The sequence below is a fragment of the Apiospora marii genome (assembly GCF_038362585.1).
Source record: "Apiospora marii strain CBS 49790 chromosome Unknown utg000004l_segment0_segment0, whole genome shotgun sequence".
In the NCBI taxonomy this organism is placed as follows: Eukaryota; Fungi; Ascomycota; class Sordariomycetes; order Amphisphaeriales; family Apiosporaceae; genus Apiospora; species Apiospora marii.
In genome coordinates this window covers 1,363,392-1,379,610 of record NW_027117375.1, presented here as the reverse complement: position 1 = coordinate 1,379,610, position 16,219 = coordinate 1,363,392, and the positions used below count along the sequence as shown (strand labels likewise).

Sequence of the window (16,219 nt, the reverse complement as noted above, 5' to 3'; positions counted from 1 at the left end):
CCTTCCCCTTAAGTTTCGATCCGGAGCTTCCACTGCCGATACCACCCTTCGCTGCGCCAACCATGCCCAGGAGGAGGAAGCCGCCGCGAGCCGGCGCCATTAGCGAACTGCCGCCCCTCCGAATCCTCAGCCAGATCGCCGCCATACAGGGGATATACTATGCGACCGCGCTGATACTGTTCCTCTTCACGGGGCTGGTGGCCGGGACGGGCTTCCACATGGACCTGGTCTTCGGCTGGGCGAGCTTGCGCGGGGACACGACCCAGGGCTTTGTCTACGCCTTCATATGGCTGTGTTGCTCAGCTGTCGTGTACATTTATCTTCCTTCCTCTCATTGCCTTCTCACTTCGATGGCCCCTTGCTGACTGAAACTTTGTTGCCTTATAACAGGGCGGTGGCGTTAGTTGCGCTCGTAGCGCGCTCGAAACTCGTCCCCGACTTCGTGTTTACGATGCACTTCCTGCACCTCTGCGTCGTCACGTTTTTCACCGGCTTCCTGCCCCGCCACCTCATGTGGTGGGCGACGATGCTGTGCTCCATCTTCGCCACGATCGCGATGGCCATGTGGGGGTGCCAGTGGCGGGAGCTGCGGCCCATCAACTTTGGCGGCAACGGCGGCCGCACGACGAACAATGGCGGCGGCGACGCGGCGGAGGATGGCCACACCGGGGGCGACCCGGACGGCGGAGGCATGGGCGACGAGGAGATGGGGTTCGGCCGCGGGAGGGGGCGCGGAAGGGGGAGGGACGGGGCGGGCGAGTACGAACTCGCGTCGATCCGGGAGCAGGAGGGAAACTAGGAATACGTGTACCACCACCAAAGCACTCGACGTGTATGAATGTTATAGACGGCTTTCTCTCTATCAAGGCGTACTTGTTATTACGGATGCGTTCGTTCGGTGGGGCATTGCAAGGCGTTCAGGCGGGAGAAGCATTCGCATGGACAGCGCGGGCGGCAGCTGCTACCAAGCTAGGAGGTTCGGTTTCGTGCGAGGATTCGAATCAGTTACCGGCGATATATCAGTCTAGGGGGGTTCAAAAGCGTTCACAGTATAATTGTACTATTCAAGCCGCCGCTGGTTGGGAAGTTCTGCCGTTCTATCAAGCTGTGAATTTCACTCATTGTATATATTCATACAGTATCAAATATCTGGTTCTACCCTATTAAATTGCTTCATGTTCTGTGTCGTAATATTTCATGTTTATTTCTTAGATCAAGATTGAGTAGTACTAACCGTCACCAGTATACCAAAGAATGTGCCCAGAGTCTGTCGGTCTTGAATTACATCATGTTGGTGACCTCTGAACTCCCTCACTTAAGTTGTAAATTGTCCGCTCAACCCATCTCACACCTTGCCCAGAAGCCCCTCGGGCGTCAAGAACTCAAAAGACAGGGCGACGAAGCCGCCAAAGGTGCACACGGCCCCGCCAAACATGGAGAACTCAAAGTAGCCGCCGTACGTCCGGACCAGGGCGCCGCCGATGGGCGGGCCGATGAGCAAGCCCAGCGAGCCGATGGCCAGCCCCATGCCCATGTAGGTCCCCATGTCGCGCGGGTCCGGGCAGCAGATGGAGATGGCGGCGGACCCGGCCGAGGTGATGCTGCCCGAGAAGAAGCCGACGAAGACGGCGTAGACGACGAGCGCGGCCTCGGTCCTGGCGGCGCTGAAGCAGAAGATGATGACGCCGGTGCCGAAGCAGCCCGTCGCCAGCGCGTTGACGCGCCCGTACTTGTCGGCCAGCACGCCCGGGATGACGCGCCCGAAGGTCGAGGCGGCGTTGAGGATGGCCAGCAGGTAGCCCGCCATGGTGGCCTCGACGCCGCGGGTGACGGCGTAGGTGGGCAGGTAGAAGAGCGGCGTGAACATGCCGATGGAGGCGAAGAAGAAGGCGGCGACGACGAGCAGGAAGCGGGCGTCGCGCAGGGCGCCCGGCCGCCAGAGGCGCGTCTTCCGGGGCGGCAGGCGCGGCACCAGCACCGCGCACGCGAATAGCAGGACGGGCAGGACGAGGAACCCGATGACGCGGACGGTCCAGCCGAAGCCCAGGGTCGAGCCGTTGAGCATCCGCGCCACGGCGATGGGGATCACGACGCCGCCGACCGACGAGCCGGCCACGACGATGCCCAGGGCCGCCGCGCGCTTCTTGTCGAAGTAGTGCGACACGGCTGCGAAGGCGGGGATCTGCATGAAGCCCTGGAGGGTGCCCATGATGACGGCCTGGACGAGCATGAAGTGCCAGTACTCCTTGCACAGCGAGAGGACCATCATCATGATGACGTACAGGATGGCCGCAATGCGTACAACCTGAATGAACCGAGGGAGGCACATCGGTCAACACCCTATCCTTCTGCAGTTTAGCAGGTCGAGCTTGCTTACCTTGGCACCCCACCGGTCAAAGGCTGGGCCACCGAAGAGACCCATGGCCATCTGGAGGTAACTGTTGAGAGAGCCGATCCAGGCGATGTCGTCGGGCGTCTTGTGGGGGAGCTGGTGTGTGGCGTAATATTGGGAGAAGGTGCCGAACGAATTGGCGAACCCCAGACAACAGAAGAAGACGGAAGCGCCGCCCGCCGCCACGAGCCAAGCTTTGGGGCCGCCGTCCGGTGCCGCCCCGTACTCCTCGTCCATGGTGAGCGGAGCCGCCGGCGCCTCTCCGTTGTGGGAACTGTCCGAGGAGCACTCTACGACCGAGCTCTCGATTCCCGGGCGTTCCGTCTCCTTGGTTTCTGGGTCTACTAATCCCATTGTTTTGTAGTATGAACCGATAAGTTAAGGACAATGAAACAAGATTAAGGGGTCCGAGGCTGAGAAGGACCTGTATCTCCATTAGCCAACTTGAAGCGTGTGAACCAGCCCTATAGCTAAAAGCTTCCGGAATACCTACAACGATATATGTAAATAGTTTATAAAGACTACTCCAGGTAAGGTCGCGAGTCGGTAGTTCCAGCAACTCGATACGAATGGCAGAGATGAGATCGGACTGAGGAAAGAAATAGTGGCCAAGGACACTGTTACTGCATATTGAAGCAACTGAATGCCCAGGCTCTCTCTCGGATAACCTCTTTTATACCTTTTGCAATACTGTTGTTCATGGCCGTGTTAGCGAGGCGTTCCTAATAATAGTGGTGTGACCACCCCCCCTATCACCTCTGTTCGGATTCGGATAGGGATGGACCCACTTCGGACTCGGTGAATTCGCCCTTACATCAACATCAAGAATCGGCCGAACACACCGTAGCACGTGGCTACCTCGATCAACCACGTTTTTTGTCAGATACAATCCATCGATAAAGCCCGGGCTTATGTCAAGGTTCGACCGAACCAACGTCAGCCGCAGATTCCATCAGTGTGCACCCATCAGATCATCTTCTGACTTGGCGGCGATATCCGGAATTCAAGACACATCGTGGCTTGACATCAAAACAGAACGTAAAAGCCCCATCCTCCGGGTGATCCGGCTCGGACAGGCGGCCATCAGATTTGTTCAGTGTAATTACAGTGCAAAGTATTGATATAGCGTCTTGCCATTACTAGCTCCGGAGGTCAGCTGCCAGAATAGGCAGCTTCTAGATCGAACTATCACCGATGGTAAGATCGATTGCTAAGTAAATCATAAGCTGCGGCGATTGGCTGTATACATTATAGCCTGCATGTCCAGGTTGCAAGATACTTCTCACGTCAGTCCATCACTCCTCTCCTTGCCAATCGGCTTCGATGATCCAACGGATGGCTCCAGGGGGTTGACGCGCGCCCAGATAGCGAAACCCTGGATGTGCCCGTCTGAACAACTCGGGCCACTCGTGCATTTCTCGCTGCTGTGCGTTCAAAAGTTGCAGCATACCCACGTCAAGGTTTCTGCCCGACAAGTTAGCCCGCTGTAAATACAGTACGGAGAAGTAACTGACATGGCTCGCCGGGCATCCACTGTGGCCAGGCTTTCCAATCCTGGCAGAATACGCTCGTGGATGATTATTCTCGCCCCATTCTTCAGAGCAGGCACTAGAAAGGTTCGAATTTCAGTATCAAGATCTCAGAAAAGGTTGCTGGCTGAAAATCAGACTCAGCAGCTCGAAGGATCGAAATGTTTACCAAGCTTTCGAAGAATCTGTATGCAGTATTTGTCTGCCCAGTTGTGGAAGATGGACTTGAAATAGTAGACGTCCGCGGTGATCGTCTGGTCGGTGAAAAAATCACTAGAACGATTAGCCACCAGTCCTTGCCCCAGTCGCGGCAGACCACTCACTGTTCCATAAAGGTAACCCTGTCTTGAAGCCCCGCGGGCAGGAGCGAAGCTCCTTCGACGACCGTGTCTCTGAGGTCTTGCACGTAGCATCTCATGTGCGGGAACCGCTCAGCGATGCTGATGGCTACGCTTCCGTGCGACCCCCCGACATCAACCATGGGAGTCTTATCGGTCCAGGGGTAGTTCTCGAGGAGCCCGTCGGCTGTCTTGTCTTGGGAAAAGTAACGCCCAAACCGATCCCCGCGGGTCGGCTCCTCGGCAAAGATATCGAACATGCTTTTGTTGCTGTTATTGGCGAGGGAAAATCCCTGGTACGACGGTTAGTACCCACAGGGGAGAAAAGAGGGTCCAAAGAAGGTCTTACTGTTTCATTGTTTTCCTCGGAATTCGGCCACTTCTCCATCGCGTCAGCCATCTACGAGCATGTTAGTATTGTATCCTCCGCGAATGGAATGTTGAAAGGCATGGATAGGAGTTACCTTGACTGCTGCGGGCCAGAACTCGTCGAGCTCGACGACGAGGGAGTTTCGCATGGCCTCGGAACCGGCCAGAGCCGCCGTCAGCGCAGAGTGCGTGATGACACCCGGGGTGTCCTCTTTGAAGAAGTGGTGGTTGATGATGGCGTGCCTCACTATGCGCCGGACGTTCATGACGTTGAGGCCCGAGAAGGCGGACATGGCCTCGAACGAGGTTGGCTGGCCCACGTCGAAGGACTGTTCCAGCTTGAAGCGAAGAATTGCCTTGACGCTGGCATAATCAGTCCACTGTGCGTATGTGTCAGCGGCCAAATATCATAAGCTCGGCGGGTAGGATAGGGATCTTTGTCACCTTAAACTTGAGCAACTCCTTCGGTCCAGTCATCAGGTCTTTCAGCTCTGAGCAGGCTTCAATCACGGCCAGTCGTGCCGCCGTGGTGTCGGTGAATTCCTCCGGTATGGGTATGGTTTGGAGGGCATCTTCGTCTAGTGATGGTGTCGGCAAGTTTCTGCTGCTGAGGAAGTCATCCACTTTCGCCGTTTCACGCGCAATAAGCTGCGAGAGCTCGATTATCCTGGTTGTAGAAGCCATAGGTGAAGAATATGATCTGGACAAATGGACTGTTGGCCGTGAGCATGTAACTACTGGGAGGTATTTTGAATTTCCCAAGGAATAGGATGTGGAGCTTTACATACGTTCAGTTGAGGTTACATTGAGACCAGGATGTCCGCTGCTGCAAACCAACAACGCTATCCACAACAAACCATCAGGCCGGGTTGTGAGGAGGACCCAACAAAACATACCGACGGCTTTCTTCCATCGGTCCTCTCATTCGGAATACTGGAGACTTTCTTTGCTACCGGTAAGAGAGCTCGGGGATGACCAGACAATTTATGACAAATCACGGCAGGTGAGTCGATGCCCCTAGATTCGTGCCCCGGAAGATCTCTCGCCGGAGGAACATCAACCCAACAAGCAATACTGACAGTTTGAGTCCAAGCCTGAGCCATAATGGGCACATAGATTCTTTTTGTTTCTAGTCCAACATCTACCGAACATACTTACTTATAGGTGCACTCATTAAGCTATTGATTCACCATATACTGTAAATGGGTGAGTACTCAGGAACATCATGAAGTTTCTTGTGATTCTATAAATATGGCATATAGGGGTGTGCAGATCCGGTGGCGCACCATTTCGACATCGATCCCCAAGGGAAGCATGTAAGGGGCGCACTAGTAATATCTGCCAGTACCTGAGACGCTTATAACATCTAGATCTGCAAGAATAATTATCTAATCACGTTTCGGTGTCCTTGATCATGCCAAAAAACGAGATTAGGTTTCTGACCAAAGGACCGGCCCAGTATTATTGGCTTTGAAGCCACCAAGCCCGGCCTCGCCCAAATGGCCGACTAAGTTCTGCCGGTGCTCGTATCAACAAGCCAGGGGCGCTACAAGCTCTGAACGGCTGGAACAGTCATGGTATCGTTGGGAGAAGAACGGATAATGGTGGCTGGGCCCGGGGAGGAGATGAATGTTGTCTTGGAAACAGGCTAATTGCGCAACGGCCCAGGGGCAAACTATAACCTTTTTGATGCTCTTAGGGGAAATAAACACGATCTGCCTTCTCTTGCCCCCTTCGTGCTGTGTTGTTTCTTCTTTTCCCAATCTACCATCATCGAGCATGGCGACTTGGGAGCCTGTACCGCAAGCCGAGATGGAGCAGCGGCCGGTGTCGAGATGGAGCGACGACAACGACACCCCGATGACAGGAACACATCATCTTGCTACGTACATCCCACCCTACCGGATCCTCGAACGCTTCAGGGGGTCGCCCGTGGACAGCAGACGCGGCAGCGGCCAGGATAAAGTCAAGGGCACGGCACGGGAGGCCCTTGAAGACTTTCTGCAGCGGATACGCGGCTGGCGTACCGGACTCGTCCTCTGCATCCTCGTCTGCGCCCTCATGCTGGGCCTCAACGTCGCCACTACCGTCCTCTCCGTGCTTCGGATGAACCAGGACGGCGGCGGCGACAATGACGTACAGCAGCTGCCCACGGGCATCAACAACCAAGTCGTCACTTTCTACCAGGGCGACTGCGCCACGACGCGCACCTTTGCCGTCGTCCTGCGGCTCGTCATCAACATCCTGGCCACGATATTGCTGGCCGGCGCCAACTACTGCATGCAGATCCTCGTGTCGCCGACGCGGGGCGAGCTCGACCTGGTCCACCGGCACAAGCGCTGGCTGTGGGTCGGCGTGCCCAACCTGTCCAATCTGCCGCACATCGGGCTCGACCGGGCGGCCATATGCCTGCTCTTGATCGTCAGCACCCTTCCGCTGCACCTGCTGTGGAACGCGGCGCTCGTGGAGACGATCGGCGCGGATGATTACTACGTGGGGGGCGTCACTGAGGACTTCTTCTCCTCCACCGGCGATGCCAATTTCAGCACCAGTTTGGAGAAATCCATCCCTGGCTGGTTTCAAGGGAGCCGGAAGAACTTTGACGAGGTTTGGTTTCCGGCCATGCGTGGCTCGGGGTTGGCGAATCTGACGGCGGCGGATTGCATCAGGGCGTACGGAAGCGCCTCGACAGGACTTTATGGCAACGTCGCCTTGGTCTTTGGTACACACAACGGGTCCAACTCCTTCCTTTTCGCGGGCACACGCCTGATCGGGACCGACGACGAAGACAGCGCCTCGGTCGGGTTCGGCAACAGCTGGGTGTGTGGACTGCCCGCCCCGACCTCGCCAGCGTGCGACTACCACTCCCTAGCCGACACCAACAGCACGTCCTGGACACCGCTCTCCCACGCGGCCGGCTGGTCCGCTCTGGAGTCTTCGGATTCCTATCTGGCGACCCTCGTGCAGTCCAACGTCCCCGTCAAGTACTGCATGGCGCAGCCGACCGTCGCCGCCGACGGCTCGCCCCTACCATCTTCGTCAGCGGGCTCCTGCCGATTGGCCAGCCTGCCGATCCTCCAGTACGCGGTGCTGGGCGCCAACGCCCTACAGCTGCTCTGCCTCGTCGGCACCTGGTTCGCCGTCCGACGGCGTGGGGGCGGTAAGCTCGAGGGCGACGAGCGCATCGTGACCAGCGGCGACCTCATCGCGAGCTACCTGCGCGACCCGGACCTGCGGTTTGCGGGCCGCTGCCTCGCCTCGGCGCGCATGGTGAAAAAGGCCCGAAGGCAGCGCAACATCCACGCCCGACGAAGACGGCGCGGGTCCGCCACGACGCAGCAGGCGCAGGTGGACGGGCGCGACGAGGCGGCCGTGGGCCAGATGGAGGAAGAGGGGACCGAGGACGAGGAGGACATCAACGTCGGGTTCTGGAACTCGAGCCAGCCCATGCCGCTGCCGTGGAACGGGCGGGCGCGGCGCCGGACCACGGTCCTGGGATCCCACGAGAAGGCGGGCTTCACGCTGGAGCCGCCCGGGTCCACCAAGGCGCGGCACCGCCTGTCCCAGCTCGGCTGCTTCGGCCAGCCGCCCGACGAGGCCGAGACGCGCATGATGGAGAAGCAGGGCCGCAAATCGGCGCCCCGCTGGCACACCGGCGTTCCCGGCTTCTTCGCGCGCCAGCTGCCCCCGGTACTCGTCGTCCTCGCCATCCTCGGCCTCTTCTTCGGCTTCCGCCTGCAGCAACAGGACCTATCCTTGGCGGCAGGCTTCGGCCAGCCCTCCTTGCAAGCCATCGCGGGCTTCCCCGCCCGGCTCAGCACCAGCAGCAATTGGGGCGCCGCAGCGACCGCGCTCGTGGCCAATACGCCGCAGCTCCTGGGCATCTACGTGTACCTGACGTGCAACGCGGCCCTAACGGCGATGCTGGCGCATGCCGAGGTGAGCCGGTTCGCGGTGCGGCGCGGCGGGCTCCGGGTCAGTGACCCGCGGCCCGACACGGCGCAGCGCTCGTCCTTCCACCTGCACCTACCGCTGCACTTTTCGCTGCCGCTGCTGATGGGGTGCGCCGCGCTGCACTGGCTGCTGGGCGAGAGCCTCTTCCTGCTGCGCGTCGCCGCGTACGACGGGCTCCTGCGCCCCCAGGTCCAGGTCCAGGTCCAGGTCCCGGTGGCACTGTCGCCCAGGACCGTGATGACGGCGGTGGGCTACTCGGCGATACCCATACTCGCGACGGCGGGGCTGCTCGCGCTGCTGGTCGGCGTCATGCTGGCGATGGGTTGGGTCCGGCGGTACATGGGCGCCGAGCGCATGCCGCTGTTTGCTACGTGCAGCGCCAGTCTGGCGGCGGCGACGTGCCCAACCTCTTCCTTCTTCTTCCCCCAGGTCGTGGCTACAGGCAGTGGCGTCGGGTACGGCGGAAAAAAGACAGAAGGAGGAGAAGGAGGGGGAATGATGGAGCCGACAGCGGCCCAGCAGCGGAGTCGAGTCGGTAGCTGGGTCGAGGCGGTGGGACTCACGACCGGTAGTGCGCACGGGGTGGGGCTCGCTCACGGGCACCCGAGTCGAGATGAGCTGGGCGTCCTTTCCACCCCCGACCCGATCGCGGGGTCGTACGCGTACTATAGGGTGCGGAGGTTCGAGGAGAAGTTGTCCGAGCACGGCTTGGCCTGGGGGACGGTGGATGACAGTGAGCCAGTCCATCATGCGACTTTCTCGTTGGGGCCGGTCCTCCCGCTCGAGAAAGGGCAGTTCTATGCATAAACGATGTATCATTATTAGGCTAGTTTTAGCAATCAATTCGTGGCTTCCATACAACCTCATCTTCGAATCTTGACTTCCAGAGCAGTGTTTGTAAAAACATTCCGCTGTGGACACGAGTTCTCAACCCACTTCCGATCAGTGACAATGTCTTCACTCACGAATAGTAGTACTTGCGCGTCCAGCCTTGGTGTCGTTACTCTTAGCCGCCTGGCTACTTTCATCACCTGTTGGCTCCACGTCGTCCGCCTTGGAGCTTTCGATGAGCGTGGCGTGGAATGCTTCGCGCTTAGGGCTTTATTTGAGAACTGTTAGATTGATGTGCTTCTATGCCATGACTTTGGGCTAACATACCGGAGATACTTGACGTCAATGTAGCGAAGAATGCAGGTCATGATGATGACCAGGATCCAAAGCGCAATGGACGACTGCCATCCGTATTTATCTGCAAAGGATGTAAGCCATCACGAAACACTTCGCATGGCGCGATTGCCACTACTTACAGTATGGAGCTTGCACAGCCGGCCAAACCAGAACCTGGGACCATGCGGATATGGCGTAGTAGACCGCAATGGCGACTCCCACAATGAGCGTACGGGACTCGGGGTCCTGGGGCAACCTGATAGCTCATTAGTCAAGCTACTTGCAAAGGGGGCGGGCAGAAAAGGGCTTACAGATCAGACAGCCAGGCAAAGATCAACGGCGCGGTGCCTAGACAAAGGAAGGAGATGAAGTAGCTGGCGTACGCCGCCGCGAGAGGGGTCGACTCGGGGTTTGACGTCCACACGCTCATCACGATACACGGAATGATTCCAATGACAGCTAGAAACGCGTCAGGTAAGCTGTGCCTATCAAATGTGTAACGGGCATGGGGCTCTTACATTGAGCGACGATCAAAGTCCAGCGTGTCCGAAGTAAATCGGAAAGAATGGCCCAGATCCACACTACGCGAACAGCAAGTCAGCATGAAATCCAGGTTGCTCAACGAATCGGGGGGTTACTGACCAAAGAGAATGTTGATAGCACTGCCACCCATCGGAATAGCATTGACCTGGGTCACGGTCCATACCGGCGACCCGTCAGGGTTCGTGAGACTCTTCAGGAACAGATTGAAGTACGCGTAACCCCACGATGCCAATACAGTAGCAATGTAGAGCACAGGCACGAAGTAGACTACCCAATTCGAGAAAGTTCGCCTGTCGAACGGTTAGCAGCTAGCTTTCACGCGATGGCATGAGCGAATTGGTGGTGGTGGCGGTCTTACTTAGCACTAGCCCAAGTCATCTTCTTCGGCTCAGCGCGGCCATGACGCTCCAATCGCTCCATCGCAAGTCGAGCATCGCGCTTGGTGAACCAGAATGCTCTGGGGTTCGGGTTGTTTGGCAGGTCGGGGAGCATGAAGAGTCCAAGTCCACCTGCGACGATGGTCATGATTGCGTTGATGATGAACAGCCACCTCCAACCGGGCACCCCATTGGCGCCGTGCAGGGTGTTGGTGATGGCCACCTGAAGTGCCCCTGACATGAGCGAGCCTGCCGCCTGACAGGAATGGTAGAAACCCATCCGCTTCGCCAGCTCAGAGGGGGTGTACCAGTGCACTACCCGTACAGGTTAGATCTCGGCGCCTAAAGTGACTGAGCTGGTCAGGGTGGAGATGGGCCATCACTTACTCAGAAGTGTCATCATGCCAGGCCAAGCACTGCTTTCGCACAGGCCGAGAAGGAAGCGCAGAGCATAAATCTGCTGGGCCTTGTGGCACACGGCGATGAGTCCAGTGATGACGCCCCAGACGATCTCGAGTCCCGACAGCCAGTAGCTTGGCCTGACATAAGTCAAGATGATTTGCGACGGGATCAACATGATTGCGTAGCCAACATTGAAGAGCATCTCGAAGCTTCACGGTCCTCGACGTTAGCAATCCTCCCAAAACTTGGGAGCTACGTCTCGGCAACCTACTAGTTCAACTCATTGCCATATAGGCCGAGGTCTTCTTTCATTCCTGCACACTTGTTAGAATGCGAAATGAGTATTGGCGTGTAAAGTTGGACTTACCCGAGACGTAGGCATTTCTGAAGTTCTGCTGGTCGAGATCTTCAAGATGTCGCGTAAGCCTCATTCACGAACATGAACAGTGTGCTGCTCTGCAATAGTGAATTACTTACACTTGATAACTAGAACAGACGAGGGGTTTGTGTTAGTCAATCGTTCATCAGTACTGGAACTCGGGAGGCTTACTCTGTGAGATACAGCCGAAAGTCATGAGAAAGATGTCGAGCCTCCGCACGAGACTTCTCTCCTCGGGAGTTCGCTCATGGCGTCGCAAGAAGGCCAGGGAACCGAAAGCCATCTTTAAGCAGGCCGGAATCGATGTATCGCAGACGTCTAAGTATCGCGCTGGTCTCGCTGATGTGACCGGATCGCAGGACGAAGCTGGTGTTCTAACAGAACCCCTTGGCAAAAGTCGAATACTCTTGTCACGAGACCTGGCGCCCGAGGGAAATCGCTATCAGAGCAACCAGCATTTCGTGCCCATTTCCCTTATCGGAGGACGGAGTTGAGTCCGATGGCGTGGGAACCTTTGGCTTCCAGGACCCGGCATCGGTTCGTCCAGTCAGCAAGCTTCTGTCAATATCTGATTATCTTTGGGCCCCGCAGCTATGTTGCTCGTGCATCCATCTCATGTAACGTTTGCTGGGATCGTCTTGGAGGGTAACCCAACCTAGGCTATCGGTGATGTGGGGACCCCGGACGCATGTCGACTAGAGTGGCCTCCTGATAGGACACTGTGCCGCTAGAAGCCGGCACTCCCCGCCGTCTTCCTGGCCAATCCCCCGTTGTCGGAGTTACCGAAAGATCAGGAGGGTACATAGGTTGAGAGGTAGAAGGGATGAGCCGGCTCTATCAAAGCCACGAAGCTTAAATGAAGCCCTGGGATTGTACATGCTAATGCAACATCCTGCAGCAGGTTCACACAGCTGCCATTCATCATAAACGCGGGGCCGGGCGCTGCTCCGGGCTGTGCCACATCACCTCGACACACAAATATACACCATATGAAAAATGCCACAACAAATTACTAGGTCTTGGGGCTGTCATGAGGGATGTTGGCTGGCCAGCCATAGGCTGGCCTGTGGTCGATGTTCCCGCCAGTACTGAGTTGAGGTTTTCGTGAAAGAAGAGAATTGCCATCTCCATACGCTATTCCACTCATCGGCTATCTAGTCTCCTCAGTTCAATTAGCAATCACGGCAAGAGTAGTCGTGCTCGAATAGTTTAAGGAATTCCTATGCCCAGAGGGTAATCAGTACACATCGATGCTTCAGTAGGTTACTCTGCACATGTCGCTGGGTGTCGAACCTATTTGTATTCTTCTACATTATTAGGAATAATTCGGTCGATAGCAATCGCCTCTCCGGCGAGTTTGGGAATGCGATGAACGCTCCTCTGAGTGCGAACGAGATCTTTGGCCACTAGAATCATCAAGGTCGTCGCTAGCCGTCCTTCGGCGCTTCTTAGATTGATCGTACTGCACATGGCAGTCCCAGGCTCCGAGAGACGTGTAAGGGCTTCTGAGAAAGTTTTTGAGCTCGTGGAGGAGCAGTCGAGCATGATCGCGCCCCAAAAACTCTTTCAACATCTCCTGGGCCTGCCCCTGACTGCCTTGTATATCCACAATCTTCAGTATGGCGATGATGTACTCGAGCAGGAACTCGGCGTTGTTGGCACGCCGTCTGGTGGTAACGTCGTCGCCCCTTTGAGGGTTGGAGGGCGGCGTGTGTAGAAATTCAAACACCTTGAGTTCCCTTCGCAGCCACATGCGGGCGCGCGATACCAGGGTAGGATCCTGCTCGAACAGCTGCGGCGTCAGGTCCCGGTATTGCGACACGGGATTGGACCCTACGTGTAGGGAATAGAGCTGGTCCCGGTATATCCCGCGGCGAAGCAAGACAGCCTCATCTTCGACATCGGGGGGTGTGGGGTTCACGTCCTGCCGTCTTCCAGGGGCCGTGTAGTAGGGCACATTGCGTCTTGGTGGTCGTGGTCGCCGCGGGACGACCGAAGCGACGACTTTCTCAACCTTGGGCTCTGGCACTTTGTATGTTTTCCATGATGTTTGGTGGTTCAAGTCATCAAAGTCATAGCGGACTTCTCGGATGCCAGCCTTGCACAGCGGACATCTTGGCTGCTCTTGTATCCAGCTCAAGAGACACAGGTAATCAAAATCACTGTGCTTGCAGGGCTGAGCCTCGCAAGGCTCCGAGATACTATCAAGACAGATGACACAGCATTTTCCACTAGAAGCATTGATGCCTCCTTCCTGTCTGGTTGCGACCTGGGCTAGCGTGTGCTGGAGAACTCTGGATTTGATGTCAATATTTCCGTCATCCGCCAGGTCCATGTATTCGGGTCAAACGAGCGATTGCGAAATGAAGGCAGACTAGTTATGCGGTATAGATGGTGAAAATATCGAGGTTTGATGGTTACTAGAGATGAAGAAGCGAGGTTTGATATGTCAAGATGGCAAGCTGGTTTGGTTGGTCTTTTACGGTCGACATGAGTGTGGCGATGGGTGTGGACTGGGCTGCGGGACAAAACAGCTTAAGTACCTGCCTGTACTGATTTGATTTGGGTTTAGTTCAGCAGCGCCTTGGAAGCGCAGGTTCTTGATATGTACCTTCTAATAGTATTCCAGCTTCTGTTCCTGATCAATTCTTAAACTATGGACGATTATAAGAAATCATGTCTTCATATCACCGCCTATAGCAATTCTTAATTTGTGCTTTGTTTGAAGATGCCTGGAAGGAAAGGAGGTACTTTTTGCTAATGGGAGGTCTCCCCCCACAATCTGATCGCGGTACACGCCAAAGCTGCCCCGCCTTGTTAAAGTACCCGCCCTGCTGTCAGCGTGAAAACCCCACCTGTGAAGTCTGGCCCAGTCCACCAAAAGCGCGAAGACGCGCAGGTGATTGCATTCCATTTCTCCAAGACGCGTCTTGTTTTAATTGAGCAACTCGCCATCACGTACCTGTGGATCGTTCTGCACACTCCCGTCGCACCCCTACATTCTACATACCAAACTCTTGTAGATCTTTCATTATTGTACTTCTGGCATTGCTCACAATTTAAGATCGGACTACTCGGGAGGATACCTGAACCTGACGGGTCATGCAAGACGAAACGCGAAAGAACTACGAGGCCAAGGCTCAGGACCTTCGTGCCCAGCTGAAGCTGTTCGAAGGCGATTGGGCTAAGAGCAATGGCGGCAAGAAACCAGACCGTAATGCCATCAAGAAAAACCCCGATATAGGTCAGTCCAACCCACATCACCAGACCTTCTTCCCAATCCCTCATGCTCACCCTGCACCGCCATAGCTCTCAAGTATCGGAAATACCAGCAAGTTCGCGATATCTTAGATGGAAAGATTCCTCCGCCGAAAGAAGACGACAAGTCGAAGAAGCGCAAGTCTCAAGGCGATATCAACATCACTCCTTCCAAGCAGCGAAAGGCCCAGACAACTCCATCCATCTCACGGCATAAGGACATTTTCGACGAAATCGAGACTCCTTCGATCCGCAGACTGTTCAGCCCCGCCGCCCCAACGTCCATCGGTCCAACCCCTCATCGTGACGGCCGCGTACTAGGACTGTTCGACCTGCTGGAGGAGAAAGATGATAGGACGCCGTCCAAGTCGCGACTCAGCGATGTGGCTCCACAGGACCCGAAGACCCAGGCTACTCCTAGTAAGAGGAAGCATGACGACACGGAGCTCCCTCGCGAGACCAAAGCCAGCAACACGCCCATGTCTACCAGCAAACGGGCCATCTTCATGACTCCGTTGAAGGACCGAGATGGCAACAAACAAGGGGCCGATACTCCCAGCACTGTCAACAAGCTTTTGTTCTCCACACCTTCCTTCCTTCGACGGGCCCCCCTTCCTGCCATGGACGAGAATACCGAATACAAATTCGTAGAACCCATCCGGCTGCCCCGTAAGCCCTTGGGGCGGGGTCTGAGCAGCGTAGTGGCTGACCTGCGCAAGATGGAAGAGGAAAAGCTGGATGAGGAGCTCGAAGCCCTTCACGATATGGAGGATGAGGGTATGCCAACCAAAACGGCGAAACCGACCAAACCCAAGGACGACATTCTGGCACCTGACAGCCAGGCTGGGCAATTACTTGGTGGATTTGATGACGAGGGTCTATACGACAGTGACCACGAAAAACAGGTCGGCAAAGATGGACAGCCTCTGCCCGTCTACAAGAAGAAGGGCCAGAAACGAACCACAAGAAAGGTCAACATGCGACCGACGCGATCCAAGCGACCGGGCCAGACCTCGGATGGTGCTCTCAGGGATGCGGATGACGATAATGAGATGGTTCCCGAGACCCAGTTCGACGCCACGAAGCCGGCTCCCAGTGATGATCCGGTAGATTTCGCATCAGACTCTGAGTACGACGAGCCGGGAAGTGACAAAGAGAACGGCGAGAAGCCGGTTAAGAAGACGAAGAAGACTGCAGGCAAGGCAGACGGGAAGAATGTGGAGAAGGAGGGCGCCATCAAGAAGGCCGCGAGGAAAGTCAACGAGCTGGCGCACGCCAACTTCAAGCGATTAAAGCTGCGAAATAACGGAGCGAAGGGCGGGCCTGCCTTTGGAAGCCGCTTCCGTAGGCGCAGATGATTGTCGTTCAACGAACTTGAGGAGTTAAGGTTATGTCCAGGAGATGGCAACCGATTAGAGCATGTAATGAGTATGATACCCAATAAATTTGATGAGTTAACTACACTGTATGGTATGCATGACCCAATGCAATATTGTCATGCGTCTGGCCGG

The 16,219-nt window shown here is 56.2% G+C and overlaps 7 protein-coding genes across 7 annotated transcripts; 3 read left to right on the top strand and 4 right to left on the bottom strand.

The window, feature by feature from the left end:
* Nucleotides 1-62: 62 nt before the first annotated feature.
* PG985_006379 (uncharacterized protein) lies at nt 63-799 on the top strand (the record flags this gene model as incomplete). Its single annotated transcript, XM_066826148.1, has 2 exons — nt 63-310; nt 391-799. The coding sequence occupies 2 exons, from the start codon at nt 63-65 to the stop codon at nt 797-799; spliced, it is 657 nt and encodes a 218-aa protein (XP_066685755.1).
* A 546-nt stretch (nt 800-1,345) lies between these two features.
* Nucleotides 1,346-2,746, bottom strand: PG985_006378 (MFS general substrate transporter; the record flags this gene model as incomplete). The annotated part of the gene is made up of 2 exons (XM_066826147.1): nt 1,346-2,305; nt 2,378-2,746. 2 exons carry the CDS (start codon nt 2,744-2,746, stop codon nt 1,346-1,348), a joined length of 1,329 nt encoding a protein of 442 aa, XP_066685754.1.
* A 941-nt stretch (nt 2,747-3,687) lies between these two features.
* PG985_006377 (uncharacterized protein) lies at nt 3,688-5,312 on the bottom strand (the record flags this gene model as incomplete). The annotated part of the gene is made up of 7 exons (XM_066826146.1): nt 3,688-3,856; nt 3,907-4,000; nt 4,091-4,194; nt 4,245-4,552; nt 4,609-4,659; nt 4,724-5,008; nt 5,073-5,312. 7 exons carry the CDS (start codon nt 5,310-5,312, stop codon nt 3,688-3,690), a joined length of 1,251 nt encoding a protein of 416 aa, XP_066685753.1.
* A 1,095-nt stretch (nt 5,313-6,407) lies between these two features.
* Nucleotides 6,408-9,389, top strand: PG985_006376 (uncharacterized protein; the record flags this gene model as incomplete). Its single annotated transcript, XM_066826145.1, has 1 exon — nt 6,408-9,389. One exon carries the CDS (start codon nt 6,408-6,410, stop codon nt 9,387-9,389), a length of 2,982 nt encoding a protein of 993 aa, XP_066685752.1.
* A 150-nt stretch (nt 9,390-9,539) lies between these two features.
* On the bottom strand, nt 9,540-11,733 carry PG985_006375 (uncharacterized protein; the record flags this gene model as incomplete). The annotated part of the gene is made up of 12 exons (XM_066826144.1): nt 9,540-9,681; nt 9,741-9,831; nt 9,890-10,005; nt 10,061-10,208; nt 10,268-10,330; nt 10,392-10,582; nt 10,651-10,984; nt 11,057-11,280; nt 11,343-11,385; nt 11,439-11,477; nt 11,549-11,557; nt 11,622-11,733. The coding sequence occupies 12 exons, from the start codon at nt 11,731-11,733 to the stop codon at nt 9,540-9,542; spliced, it is 1,512 nt and encodes a 503-aa protein (XP_066685751.1).
* Nucleotides 11,734-12,765: 1,032 nt separating this feature from the next.
* Nucleotides 12,766-13,785, bottom strand: PG985_006374 (uncharacterized protein; the record flags this gene model as incomplete). Its single annotated transcript, XM_066826143.1, has 1 exon — nt 12,766-13,785. The coding sequence occupies one exon, from the start codon at nt 13,783-13,785 to the stop codon at nt 12,766-12,768; it is 1,020 nt and encodes a 339-aa protein (XP_066685750.1).
* A 767-nt stretch (nt 13,786-14,552) lies between these two features.
* PG985_006373 (DNA replication regulator sld2) lies at nt 14,553-16,066 on the top strand (the record flags this gene model as incomplete). The annotated part of the gene is made up of 2 exons (XM_066826142.1): nt 14,553-14,694; nt 14,760-16,066. The coding sequence occupies 2 exons, from the start codon at nt 14,553-14,555 to the stop codon at nt 16,064-16,066; spliced, it is 1,449 nt and encodes a 482-aa protein (XP_066685749.1).
* Between the last annotated feature and the right edge of the window lie 153 nt (nt 16,067-16,219).